General features: G+C 61.6%; 1 protein-coding gene across 5 annotated transcripts in view; it reads right to left on the reverse strand.

Moving 5' to 3' along the window:
* The window catches only part of KNDC1 (kinase non-catalytic C-lobe domain containing 1), a 59,492-nt gene extending 45,383 nt beyond the window's left edge, over nt 1-14,109 (reverse strand). For 3 of the 5 annotated variants that reach the window (XM_064371857.1, XM_064371856.1, XM_064371860.1), the window contains exons 1-3: nt 14,008-14,109; nt 6,364-6,562; nt 5,721-5,779 (exon numbers count right to left, since the gene is read on the reverse strand). In XM_064371857.1, the coding sequence (XP_064227927.1) occupies nt 5,721-5,779; nt 6,364-6,562; nt 14,008-14,109 (360 nt within the window). Of the gene's footprint in view, nt 1-5,720; nt 5,780-5,881; nt 5,929-6,363; nt 6,563-11,162; nt 11,197-14,007 lie in introns of those variants that run through there. The other 2 variants (XM_064371858.1, XM_064371859.1) reach the window with 2 other exon arrangements.
* Between the last annotated feature and the right edge of the window lie 321 nt (nt 14,110-14,430).

A 14,430-nucleotide genomic window follows, 5' to 3' on the forward strand; every position in this document is an offset into this window, starting at 1 on the left:
GGTGGACAGTGTACCTGCAGAGTGGCAGCGCCATTCCTGGCTGAGGCCAACGGCTTGCACAGAACAAGCGTGGACGGCACGTCCCTCAGCCCGGACACAGGGGTGCTGAGCAGCACCAAGCACAGCCCAGGTCTCCAGGGGATCTGATACCCGGGGACCCAGAGCACATTAGCGAAACGATAGCCAGCTTCAAGGGACAGGAGCAGGGCCAGCCGCTGTGGGCTAAGGGTCAGGGAGGAGTCCATGAAGCGGACGTGCGTGAAGCTGCGAGAGGCAAGAGGACATTCCAGGCCAAAGGAGCAAAGACGTGCAGGCAGAGGTGTGGACCAGAGGTTTGCAAACCTGGCTGAGCATCCAGATGGCCAGGGCCCCCTGCACGCATGCCTGCCAGCACCACACACACAGAGGGCAGGAGACCAGCAGCTCCCTCGGGGGCCACGCGCTCAACAGTGACTCCCTCAGCCCTGAGAGTAGAACCTAGCTCCACACCACACGGAAAGCTGGGGTACTCGTTCCTTCCGTCCATTTCCCTTTGCTCCATACAGACACCTGGAACCCATCCACCCATCCCCCACCCACCCACTTATCCATCCCTCCGTCTGCCCATCCCCCATCCACCCACTTATCCATCCCTCCGTCTGCCCAACCCCCATCCACCCACTTATCTGTCAGCCCATCCCCCCTCCATCCATCCATCCATCCGTCCGTCCGTCCACCCATCCACCCAACCCCCATCCATCTATCCACCCCAAATCTCCCTGGGCCCAGCCAGTCCTGTAACTATTAAAAATTGAGCAGTAATTAAAAATCTTCCCTAAAGAAAACAGATGGCCTTATTAGTGACTTTTATCAGACTTTCAAGGAACAGATCGTCCCATTCTTATATAAACAGGACAAAGAAAGGGAGGGGTGCTGCCTACACAGGCTGACACAAAGCCTGAGTCCAACATCAAGAGAACGGAGAATCGCCAGTCCACCCGCCAGTCCACTCAAGCGTGCACCAAAGTCTGAAGCAAGCATTCGGAAATCAGACCGAACAGCTCAACACCGCATAAGAAAGGGAAGACACGTGGCCAAGTTGGGCTTTTCTATGAAGAAAGGATGATTTGATATTAGAAAATAAAGGTGTGAATATGAAAACCTTAATGAAAAAAAATTATAGGATCACGTCAAAGGATGCAGAAGAAACATTTTGTAAAATTTGACAAGCACATTCACGATGAAACTCTGCATCGAGGGGACCTCGTGGTGGAGGTGAGCGCCGTTCCAGACGGGGAAGGGAAAAAGCGCTCTGTTTAGACGGAGGGATGGGGAGTGGTCGGTTTCGCCCTGAGCTGGGACAGTGCTGGGCGTCACACGGCTTCTGTTCCAAGACTCACTGCTGTTCCTTGCTGCATACGGTCAGAGAAGGAAGGGACACCTGTGGCATGACCATCGGATAGGAGGACCTAACACTTGTGTATCAGTGATTGACCAGCTAGACAGGAAAACTGAAAGAATCTGTAAGTTATTAGAAATATAAAGAAAGTTCAGCAAGATGGCTGGATGTAACATAAAGATACTAACGTGAATTGTGGCCAGGCACAGTCACTCACGCCCGTAATCCCAGCACTTTGGGAGGCCAGGATAAGAAAATCACGTGCACCCAGGAGTTCAAGACCAGCCTGGGCAACACAGCAAGACACTGTCTCTACAAAAATAAAAATAAATAAATTAGCTGGGCATGGTGGCGTGTGCCTATAGTCTCAGCTACTTGGGAAGCTGAGGTGGGAGGACTGCCTGAGCTCAGAAATTTTAGGCTGCAGTGAGCTCTGATGCTGACACTACACTCCAGCCTGGGCAACACAGTGAGATCCTGGCTCAGAAAAAAAAAAGCGAATTGCATTTCTGCAGACTAGCAACAAACAGGAAAATGTAATTAAAAAGAAAACAACTGGCCGGGCACAGTGGCTCATGCCTTTATCCCCAGCACTTTGGGAGGCCGAGGAGAGAGGCTCACTTGAAGCCAGGGGTTCGAGACCAGCCTGGGCAACAGAGTGAGACGCCCATGTCTAAAGAAATTTTGAAAAGTCAGCTGGACACGGTGGTGCACGCTTATAGCCCCACCTGCTTGGGAGGCTGAGGTGGGAGGATCACTTGACCCCAGGAGGTCGGGGCCGCAGCCAGCTGTGACGGCACCAGTGCACTCCAGGCTGACGACAGAGCGAGACCCTGCCCCGGGCTGACGACGGGGCGAGACCCTGCCTCAAACCAAAACAAAGCACAAACAGGACAATCCGTTTTAAAACAGAATCAGAAAACAGGACATTCCTGAGGATAAATCTCATAAACGATATCTAAGACCCCTGCAGCAAAACTTTGGAATGTTAAACCGACTTCAGGTGGATCAAACGTGAAGAACAAAACGCAAAACTCTTGGTAGAAAATATCGGTAACTATCGGCTCCACCTTGAAATGGGAAAGGCTTCCTGTGAAGGTTAAACCCTAACGGTAGACGCAGCATGAACGCGTCTGATTATATGACAACTGAGAGACTGTTTTTCAGCAGAGGACACCGTGGGCCACCTTTTCTCTGTGGGGCTCAAGAAGTTAAACTGTTTCCGTAACGATTCCGAGATGGCATCGGCCTGGGTCACTCTCATCCCCTCACGAGTGGATGGTGGAGTTAGGGTTAGGGCCGGGGTTAGGGCTGGCTTGGGCTTGGGGCTGCGGTTCGGGGCCACGTGATGTGACATCACAGCCAACTGAATGCAGACGCTGCCACGAACATCTAGGCGTTTTCCACAACCCAGACATGAGAGATTTACCAATATGCACCACAATGCCACCCTTCCCACTAATTTTGGAGGGAAAAAGTTCTCTATAAAATGTTACATATGTTAACATGCAGTGGGTATTGTGATTTTTAAATGAATTAATAGACAACTTACAAATGTCTCAGTTTTAATTCGTAACACCATAAATACGAAGAGACAGAACTCACATAAGCAAGAGTTCTTAGGGGCACTCAGTAATTCTTAGGGTTATAAATGTCCCGAAGCCAGCAAGGCTGAGAACTGCCATCCTAAAACAAACAGATTACAACTGGAGGTGGCGTCCTCAGTCCTGGCAAAGGGACGGGAATTCCTGTAAAGATGGAGACCCTTCACCGGAGAGGCACTCCTCACCACATCCCTGTGGGCAGGGAGGAGACAGAGCGCCGTGCCATCCCGAGAGAGACCCCAGGCTCCTGCCTCACCTGCATCTGGGGGGGGCAGACCGCAGACCAGACCCCGGACCCCAGACCCCAGGCCCCTGACCGCAGACCAGACCCCAGACCCCAGACCCCAGGCTCCTGACCGCAGACCAGACCCCAGACCCCAGGCCCCTGACCGCAGACCAGACCCCGGACCCCAGGCCCCTGACCGCAGACCAGACCCCGGACCCCAGGCCCCTGACCGCAGACCAGACCCCGGACCCCAGGCCCCTGACCGCAGACCAGACCCCGGACCCCAGGCTCCTGACTGCAGACCAGACCCCGGACCCCAGGCCCCTGACCGCAGACCACACCCCAGACCCCAGGCTCCTGCCTCACCTGCATCTGGGGGGGGCCAGACCGCAGACCAGACCCCAGACCCCAGGCCCCTGCCTCACGTCCTGTGGGGACCAGGCATCCTTGCACCATGCCCTGGGGCGTGCCGAGAACGGGGAGTTCTGGGAACAGATGCACGTCCACCTGCCCCAATCGCGAGCCGCACTTCCTCCTGGGCACACGGCCCAGAAAAACCTCGTTCAGACCTGTTCTCGGCTACACACCAGGAGACACCTGCCTACCCCTCGGTGCCTCCACAGGCGGGGATTTAAATGCGACGCTTCACCCGACGGGATAACATGCAGCAGGTGCCCCGTTACGGCCACACGGCGCTACGCAGACGAAGTTCAGCAAGAAACGTACGAATAGATCGCGTACAGCCCGAGCTCGTTTCAGAAAGTTAAAAACAGCACAGATGAGACCGTGGGACTTTTAGGAAGCGCAACTCGGATAAAATCAGAGGAAAGCTGGGAGGCAGGACCGGGGCCGCCCTGAGGTCACTTCCAGGGTCTGAGCTGGATACGACGTGACTGGAGACGCAAGCACAAAATGAAACCCCCCTCACAGGGATAACAGGCACCAGGCCACGGGCGGCAAGGACTTGGGTTCCAGACACTGGGGTGCAATGAAACACAGGACCCCGCAGCAGAGGCCCCCGGGGCTCCTGGCCCAACTCTCAGGCAAAGGGCTTCAGCCTCACTTGTTTCAAAGTGAAAAAGCAAGCAGAGCTCCGGGGAAGCGGGGTGCAGGGGAAGTGGGGTGCAGGGGAAGCGGGGTGCAGGGGAAGTGGGGTGCAGGGGAAGCCAGGTGGTGGGGGGAAGCGGGGTGCAGGGGAAGCGGGGTGCAGGGGAAGCGGGGTGCAGGGGAAGCGGGGTGGTGGGGGGAAGTGGGGTGCAGGGGAAGCGGGGTGGTGGGGGGAAGCGGGGTGCAGGGGAAGCAGGGTGGTGGGGGGAAGCGGGGTGCAGGGGAAGCGGGGTGCAGGGGAAGCGGGGTGGTGGGGGAAGTGGGGTGCAGGGGAAGCGGGGTGCAGGGGAAGCAGGGTGCAGGGGAAGCGGGGTGGTGGGGGGAAGTGGGGTGCAGGTGAAGCAGGGTGGTGGGGGGAAGCGGGGTGCAGGGGAAGTGGGGTGCAGGGGAAGCAGGGTGGTGGGGGAAGTGGGGTGCAGGGGAAGCAGGGTGGTGGGGGAAGTGGGGTGCAGGGGAAGCAGGGTGCAGGGGAAGCAGGGTGCAGGGGAAGCGGGGTGGTGGGGGGAAGTGGGGTGCAGGTGAAGCAGGGTGGTAGGGGGATGTGGGGTACAGGGGAAGTGGGGTGCAGGGGAAGCAGGGTGGTAGGGGGATGTGGGGTACAGGGGAAGTGGGGTGCAGGGGAAGCAGGGTGGTAGGGGGATGTGGGGTACAGGGGAAGTGGGGTGCAGGGGAAGCAGGGTGCAGGGGAAGCAGGGTGCAGGGGAAGTGGGGTGGTGGGGGAAGTGGGGTGCAGGGGGAACTGGGGTGCAGGGGAAGTGGGGTGGTGGGGGAAGTGGTGTGGTGGGGGAAGTGGGGTGCAGGGGAAGTGGGGTGGTGGTGGGGAAGCGAGTTCAGGGAAAGTGGGGTGATGGGGGGAGCAGGGTGGTGAGGGCATCAGTGTGGGGAGTGGGGCAGTGGGGGGATGGGGCGGCAGGGGGAGGGGGGAACGATCCCAACACCCCTTTTTCTTTGTTTTTGAGACAAGGTCTTGCTGTGCCCGCCGGGCGGGAGTGCAGTGGTGCAATCTTGGGTCACTGCAGCTTCGACCTCCTGGGTTCAAGAGATTCTCCTGCTTCAGACTCCCGAGTAGCTGGGACCACAGGTGTGAGCCACTGCTTCCAGCAAATTTTTGTATTTTTAGTAGAGACAGGGTTTTGCCACGTTGACCAGGCTGGTCTCAAACTCCTGGGCTCAAGCAGTCTGCCTGCCTCGACCTCCCAGAGTGCTGGGATTACAGAGTGAGCCACCATGCCCAGCCCCCAAACTCTTATTTCAAGGTCAAATTTTAAGGTAATGACACTAGGGCGGTGTGCCCAGCCCGAGGCCACTGCAGAGGTCGCCTGAAGGCAGGTGCATTTCCGAGTTAACAGCAGAGGCCGCCTTAGAGGTGAGGGGGGCGTGGCGTGTCACCCCCGCCTGCACTTACCTCAAACGTGTTTCCAGTGACGTCGAACTCTGGGGGAACAAAGGCACCCTCAGGGTCGTCTTGGGGAGGAGAGAGAGAGGCTTCTGGTCACACCTGAGAACCGAACCCACCAGCCAGGAAGGGCCTGGAGGGGAGCGGCCCTAGGTCCCCTCCCCGCAGACCTGGCGTCCCCAGGCGTTTTAGGCGGTGAGAAAGGGAAAGCCGCTCCTTGGCGGTTGTGGTGGGACGTGGGTTTCACTGCAGAAGAGGGAAGGGAGGGGTCTGCTGCTTTCCTGAGAAGGAGGCTGAAGATGTTCACCAGGGAAAATCAGCTCCCAGGCAGGGGCCCGTGTCCACTCACGGCAGGGCCAGCAGACGGGCCCGGGGGGACAGAAGAGGCGCAGCCTGCCGTTAGGAGAAGGCCGAGGGGAGCGGTCAGGGCAGGCCGAGCCCCCCTCTGGCGTCTCAGGGTGGGTGTGAGAGCCCTGGCACAGCAGGCACCCCCACGGGCCCCGGGGTACTCTCCAGCCTGAGTCCCTCCCGAGGAAGAGAAGGTCTCCACAGGAAACCCGGCCCGGATAACTCCCAGGGTCCGCTCTGGCAGAGCCGGCGCTCACATGCACCCAGAAAGGCGCCTCCGCCCACGGCCCCGCCGCCTCCTCACCGCTGAGCTGCTCCATGAAGCACACGTTCCCGCTGGTGTTGAAGGCCAGGGTGTCCGGCGTGATGCACAGGCTCTGGAAGATGGCGGCGTGCACCACGCTCTGCATGGCCAGGCTGCACTCCCGGCACACGGCCCAGGCCTCCTGCTCGCTGAGGCCGCGGTCCCGCAGGGAGAGGATGTCGGCCAGAGACACGTTCTCCTGCCAAGACAGGCCTGACCGTGAGCCGGGCAGGACCCCCAGCCGGCCCTGGCACCCCCACCGAGACGATGCCCTGGGAGAGGGACGGCTCGTGGCAGCGTTTCAACGCGTGGGGCAGGGAGAGGGCTTCAGGCCATGTCTCATTTTGTTTCAAGAATCGTCCTGCTGTTCCCTGGCCATCAGAGACACAGAACATTTGGTGGCACATCAGCAAGCCTGGGCACAGGGCCTTCCACCCAGAGGCTCAGCTGGAGCTGCTGGGTCACCTGCTCCCTGGGGCACCCTGACCCCCCCGCAGGCTCACGGCTGGACTGGCCCATGGAGGCCACCAACACACGAGTGACGTGACGGAGTCAACACCCCTAACCCTGCACTTGTGTGGGGCTAACGGGGTGTGCTCCTGACACACTCACGCAACACACAACCACAGGCACCTGCCCCGACTCACGTGACACAACCACACGCACCTGCCCCTGACACACGTCACACCACACACACTTGCCCCGGCACACTCACATGACACAACCACACGCACCTGCCCCTGGCACACTCACGTGATGCATCCACACGCACCTGCCCCTGGCACACTCACGTGATGCATCCACACGCACCTGCCCCTGGCACACTCACGTGACACAACCACACACTCCTGCCCGACACACGTGATGCAACCACACGCACCTGCCCCTGGCACACTCATGTGACACACAACCACATGCACCTGCCCCTGACACACTCATGTGACACAACCACACGCAGCTGCCCCTGACACACGTGATGCAACCACACGCACCTGCCCTGGCACACTCATGTGACACACAACCACACACACCTGCCCCTGGCACACTCACGTGACGCAACCACACGCACCTGCCCCTGGCACACTCACCTGATGCAACCACACGCACCTGCCCCTGACACACTCACATGATACAACCACACGCAGCTGCCCCTGACACACTCACACGACATACAACCACACCCTCTGCTGACATTTGCTCCAGGCAGTTCACACGGAGGACGCAGTCATGGTGGTTCCCTTCACGTGGCCCGGCCGCCCCCATGTGGGCTCACCTCCAAATGTGAGTGGGCTCCCGGACTGCATGAGGGCTCAGCTGTGATCATGATGGCTGCCACCAACACCCAACCCTATGAACATGTGCACGCACGCACACACTCACCTAGCACACATTGTGTGCTCACCCTCACACAGACACACGCATCCCCATTTATGCATCCCACACGGACACACGCCACACAGGCGCACTTATATATTAACAGGCAGACACTGGTGCACAGGCATGACACACACACAGTTCCATCCACTTCACAAGCACACACACACTCATGCAGTGAGGACATCCTCATTCACACACCTCACACACACACACATACTCTCACATACACACACAGTACATCCAACCGCACACATGCCTAATGCTGACCACACTCATGCACGCTCAGACACATACATATGCCCACACACACTACATCCAACCACACACACCTAACGCTGACCACAGGCACTCATGCTCAGACACATATGTACGACTGCACACACTACATCAACCACACACATGCCTAACACTGACCACACACACTCATGCACGCTCATGCACATACATACGCCTGCACACACACACACCCATTCCCATGTGGTACACACACCCTCACAGGAACGCACAAGGCTGAACAGCCACACTTGCATGAACGCCAGACATGGACTGAAGGCTGCTCCCCAGCCGGGGGACCCGCGTGCAGGAGCGTCTGCTCCACCCCGCGGATAGGATGGGGTGGCTGGGCACTGCGCCCTGGATGCACGTGGGTGGGGGTCAGGAAAGACTCTGGACATGGGCCTCAGAGGACCGGGCAGGTGAGGAAGAGGCAGAGGCTCCTTCTCCCCCAGCCCTAGCTCCCCCCCACACAGGGCAGCTCTGGCCCTACGGGTGCCACAGGGCTGATGTCCTGAGAGGCACCTCCCACCCTCAGTCCTCTCACCCTGCCCCAGTGGCTGGCACTGCAGGAGGCCCCCAGGCACAGGAGAGGGATGAAGGGCTCCAGCCAGAGCAGGAGGCCAAGAAGAAACAGAATCAGGGCACAGGTGCCCGGTGGGGCCTGGCCACGGGGCTGGGTCTGCCTCTGTCCCTGGGGTCCTGGCACGTCCCCCATCTGTCTCTCCTTGGGGGGGTCCATGGAGGGGCTTGATGACTTCATTTTCCAGGCCCTTCCAGATCCTTCCATGGCAGGAATCTCCCTGCCCTGTTCCTGGGTTCCCTGATTGATCAAAAGTGTTTCTGATTTGGGCTCAAGCCTGCCGCCTTCTCTGCACCGCAAAGGACTCCTCAGGGTTCGAGAGAGCCCGAAACTCCCAGCAATGCCTGTGAGGCTGGTTAAAGAGGCGCCTGGGCACTATGTATATAGAAACACACGCACACCCGTGCACCCCCACACACAGGGACACAGTGCAACACACGCATGTACTGCACACACACGTGCACACACACACACAGGGACACACTGCAACACACGCATGCACTGCACACACACGCACACCGTGCACACACACAGGCACGCACTGCACGCATACACACACTCGTGCACACATACAGGGACACATTACAACACACGCATGCACTGCACACATACACGCACACCTGTGCACACACAGGCACGCACTGCACGCATATATGCACTGCACACACACGCACACCCGTGCACACACACAGGCACACATGTATGTACACACTCCTGTGCACGGCCACACACGTGCACACAGCACCACGCTCATGCACACACGTGCCTGCAAACGGGCACAGTCGTGCACCGAGTGGTGAATACGTCTGAGGACCCCATAGAGTGAGCTGCTTAGAGGGAGGGCGCCAGTGCGACACACGTCTGCGCCGGTCCCCGTCCCCCCGTGGGGCCTGGGGGTCCTTCTGGCTGTGCCCGCAGGTCTGGGGCCTGCCAGCTCACACGGTGGTGTCCAGACGTGGACTAGGGAAGGGAGCCCAGGTCAGCCACCCCTCACAGACAGCAGGCCCTCCTGCTTAGGCTCGGAGGGGAGACACTGGCGATGAGGGGCCCCTCCCTGCTCAGGGAGCCCGGACACCGGGAACCCCAGCATCATGCAAGCTGGGTGTGTCTAAATGCCTTCAGAGATTCTCTGGATGGCTTTAGGGGCGAATGCCATGGGGCCTGTGGCTGAGGCCTCCCCTCAGGGACGGGGCGTTTCAGCCCCTCCGGAGCCGGCTGTCCAGAGCGTGGGCTTCCACTCACGCAGGTTCCTGAGCCAGCGGGCTCCCCCGGCCACCCAGGGGTCTTGTCATGTGCTGAGGGCTCCCAGGCCTGAACTCTGGACCTGTAGCCTCCACCCTACTCTGGCATAGGTAAGAGGAATGACCCCCCTGCCACCTGCCCAAATCCACCGTGGCTGGACAAGTGAGGGTCAGGGGTCGGACGGGTCTAAGAGGCCAGGGCGAGAGACGGAGAGGCACAGGTGGCACCCACCAGTCGAGGGACCCCAGGTCTGTGGGCACCCTACCCCCATCCCAGTAGACACCCCCATGTCACCCCCAAGGTCAGGAGCCATCTGGCCATCCTGGCGTCGCCTCCAGAGGGGGCCTCGGAGACCCCGGGGCTCTCAGCCTCACTGCCAGCGGGCCAGGAGGCTCCATGCTCAAGTGGAATAGGCCCAGCCGGGCTGCGGGGCTGCGGAGTGGCCTCGGCAGGAGTTTAACGGGCTGTGGCAGACACTGGGGAGGGAGGTGACGTGCTGTGAATAGCAACTGAGCCTCGGCGGGCAGACGCCTGTCGTCTGCCCAGCGCCCCCTCCCGCTGATGCCCCAGCAGACACCTGCCCAGCACCCATGAGGGCCCCACGGCAGAATGGAGCCTTGTGACTTCCCACACATCAGCCTCCCCTGCAATACAGTCTGACCTTGTTGTGGCTGGCCAGCCTTCAGTGACACGTTTGCTGGCACAGACCCAGCTTCTTGGGCAGGGCCAGAGGGTTCTTCATGGCCCAGCTCAGCCCACCAGCCTCCCACCCTGCCCCTCACCATCCCTGGAAAGGCGTGCCTGGGTGGGCCGTGCGGTAGGTCTGAGAGCAGGGACCCCCTAAGACCTGCTTCTTGCAGGGCAGGAAAGAGTGGTCCCCACTTTGCAATTGTGTGGCCACAGACTCCACCTTATCCCAGGTGGGAGGAGGGATTTGGGAAGGCAGGTGGATGTGAACCCCCAGGTCTGGGTAGCTCTCCAGGGCAGCAGCACATCAGCCAGTCCCTGCGCCTCAGAGGGGAGGGCACGCTTCCCGCCGAGGACCCCTATCTCCCGGCATGTCCCCAAGTGGGGCTTCTGAGCGTTCAGAAAGCCCCCCACCCCCCACCCTGCTCGGGCAGGCTTTGAGCCAGGGTTACACAGGGACGTCTGGGTCATTTGGCAAATTTCAAATACATTGTCTTGTGACCAGTTGATTTTTTTCAGCCATGGGATTCTAATAGGACCAATATGAAACTCCAGTCCCTGCTGGGAGCGCCGGCTGCCGATTCCCGGGCCTGCTGACAGCTCTCTGCACGCGGCCAGGCCCCCACCACGAACCCACCTCCAGGTGCCTTCTGCTCTGAGCTCGTCCTGGCCCAGATGTCACACGGACCCTGCAGTGGGACTGTCCTCTTCTCTGCAGGGGACCCCCAGCCTCACGTTCCCCCAGGCAGCATTTGCGTCCAGTCCAGCCTCAGCTTCGGAGCCCCGCCTGACGTCGGCAGCAGGAGGTTCTGGAGGCACCTGCTGCACTCCGGGAGGGATGACGGTGCTGCCTGCCGCTCAGGGACTGGGACCTGTCCTGTTTTGGCACCCAAACCAGTGCACCCTCTTTGTCTCGTCTGAGTTCCCAGGGTGCGGCCAGCACTGCCCATCTCCCAAGCCTGGCTGCCTGACCCGTGTGTCTCTTCTGCAGCCACTGTTCTGCTGGATTTCAGTGTTTTGCCTCAGATCCCACACCCGCTGTCCACAGTGGCTGAAATCTGGGCAGGACACCTCCTCCAGGAAGCCCTCCTTGCATTGCTCCCACAGAACATCTCTCCATCTACTGTGTACTGATGGTTCTTGCCTGTATTGACCCAACAGTGCTGCCCGCAGGTGGCCAGAGATCCAATCTGGCCACAGCCTCAGGACCTGCCGGCCCACTTGCTGATGCTCTGGCGGGTTCCAGCTGAGAGAGCTCTCACACATGCACGGCCACGTGTCTTCGGGCCCACACCACAGTGAAGTTGCTGGGACACAGGGCACCGGTGCCTTCTACTTCACCAGCGAGTGCCGGGCTGTTTTCCAAAGACGCCGCTCCGTTTGTCCTCCCACCAGCGCGAGGGAGAGCTGCTGGATGTCCTTGCCAACACACGCCGCTGCCCGCTCTTCAGCTCTTGCCAGCCTGGCAGTCTTGGGAAGGCACTCGTGGGGGTGTATTTTGCATCTCCCTGATTGCAATAAGCAAACATCTTTTCCCATGTTCAGCAGCCATTTGGGTTTTCTCTGGGGCCACATCAAAGGAGGGACACTCCAGGGGCTCCGGTGGGCGTCCACTGGGGTCTCTTTCTTGGCCCCACTATGGAGCCAGCCGTTATAATTAGCCGTAGAATGAGTGAGTTCCCACATCTCACGCAGCCTCTGTGTGTCCTGGGCCTGGCGCCACCACACTTTCCCCGCAGCTGCCCCATGCCCTTGGCCTTCCTGGCACTCTCGGGGGCTCCTGCCGCTGCCCCTGGGGTGTGATGCAGCCTCGCGGCACCCCCCCCCCCCCCAGCACCGCTTTCTGGTGCAGGTCAGGCGCAGGCATGTGCCCCGATGGAGATTTCAGAAACTTCCAGGTCACACATGCACAGAAAGCAGAGTCTGAACGCAGGGAGGTTCTCAACACGGGGCGTGGCGGGCTCAGTGCTGGGCACGGGGTCGGGCCGGGACTCCTGCCGAGTTACAGGAGTGTCGTGGAGGGCCCGCCAGAACGTTCCCATGCACGCTGCTAACTTGGTGGCGTCGCAGTTCACCTGGAGGCCTCGGTGGCCATCGCGCGATGGAGTCCCGGGAGCTATCGGCCGGCCGGAGGACGCTGCTGTCGGGGGCAGGTGTGTGCACAGACACGGCCTGTGGCTCCGAGTCAGGACCTGGCCTCACGGCTGCTGCCTCCGAGTGTGGTGCGGGGCGGCCCTCAAGACTCAGGCCCCTGGCGCGTGCAGGAGCTGTGGGAAGAGCCGCATCCTCGGGGCAGCCTCCCAGAGTGATGGGGAGGCGGCCTCCTGACAGATACCCTGGGACGTGTCCTGGCGGGTTCTGAAGGCTGCGGGCAGAGCATGCCCTTCCCGCGCTGTCGGAGCTGCGGTGATCTCTGAAGCTTCACTGACTCCCTGGCTGCTGCTCTCTACAGCCTCCAATGGCACCAAATCCAGGCCACAGCGGGGGCGGGGGCCCTGCCAACCCCCGCATAGCCCCAGCGGTTTCTAGGTGGCCGGGCAGCGGGCCTCCTGGGGCCAATACCGGACCTTCCCAGAGGACGGTGCCTCTGCAGCAGAAACTCCCGGTCCCTTCAGAACCCGCTACCCAGGCAGCGGTGGGGGCTGCAAGGGCGTCAGGCCTCGGACTGCTGCTGCCCACATGCCCTGCTCCAGCCTCGCCTGGCCAGCTGTTTAAAGAGGGCGCCGCGGCATCCCACCAACGGCTGCAGGTGACGACGCCATCACCAGAGACACACACAGATGCCCAGCATCTGGCTCTTGCCTGTTGGAGGCTTGGCAGATCTTGGACCCCCGAAAGGATGAGGGTCCCTCTGGGAGCGGCTGCATCCCCCGGGGGCCACCTGCCATGCCGCCGCCGCGCCTGGCTTGTGCACTCCACCCCAACCGAGCCAGAGCTGAGCTACAGGGTCAGACCCAGCCCGGGAGGGGTCTGGCCTCGGGCCAGTCGGGGCAGCCGGTGCTGCGGGGTGGGTCGTCCCTGAGCAGAAGCAGCGCCAGGGTGTGCAGATGGCAGCCAGAGCCCCTCTGCGCCCTGGAGGGTAGCGCGGTCCTGGGTGAAGGCCCGCAGGACCAGAGCGCAGGAAGCAGCTCTCATCTCGCGGTGGGGGGGCCGGTCATCCTGAACCTCAGCTCCGGGGCCTCCTCCCGCAGCTCCTGAGCCCCGCAGGGAGGTAAGCAGACCCCCCCCGGCCCCTGGCTGCCCCCACACGCTCCCGCCACCGCGCGCCAACTTCCTCAGGGGCTACCCACCCGCCGCCGTCCCGCGCACTCGGGGGTTCTGGTACCTCCGGGAGGAAATCGGGAACGGCGGCGGGACCCCCTCGGCCGAGACCCAAAGCAGGGCCTGGGGCGGCGGGAGCTGCGGCTCCTCCCGGGTCCGCCTCCGGGCTCCCCGCGGCCCCCCCCCGGCGGCAGAAGGCCCCCCCCGGGTCCGGGGCTCACCTCGTCCTCGGGGAGGGTGGGCAGCGGCTCGAAGTCGTAGAAGTCCAGGTCTTTGCCGTCCTCCCCGTAGAGATCCGCCGCGGCCGGGTCCATGGCCTGCATCCTGCGGCCGCGCCGCGCACCGGCCCCCGGGCCAGCGAGCCGCCTCCTCCGCGCCCCGCGGCCCGGCTGGGCTGAGCTCGGCTACGCGCGCCCGGGCTCCATGGCGACGCGCCCGGCCCTCGCCCGCCCCCGCCCGCCCGCCGGTGCCGCAGTGTCGCCGGGGGACGGGCAGGAACTCGGGGTCGCGGGGGGGACGCGGGGGGACGCGGGGGGCGCGGGGGCTGCGCGGCGCTGTCCGGACCCGGCGCCTCGGGCGCGTAGCCCCTGCCCGGGGGAGGCAGCGGGGGCGGAGCCGGCGCCCCGAGAGCACTGGCGGCCCGA

This window comes from Aotus nancymaae, unplaced genomic scaffold (assembly GCF_030222135.1).
Source record: "Aotus nancymaae isolate 86718 unplaced genomic scaffold, 86718_ANA_hifiasm-v0.15.2.pri h1tg000193l, whole genome shotgun sequence".
Classification (NCBI taxonomy): Eukaryota; Metazoa; Chordata; class Mammalia; order Primates; family Aotidae; genus Aotus; species Aotus nancymaae.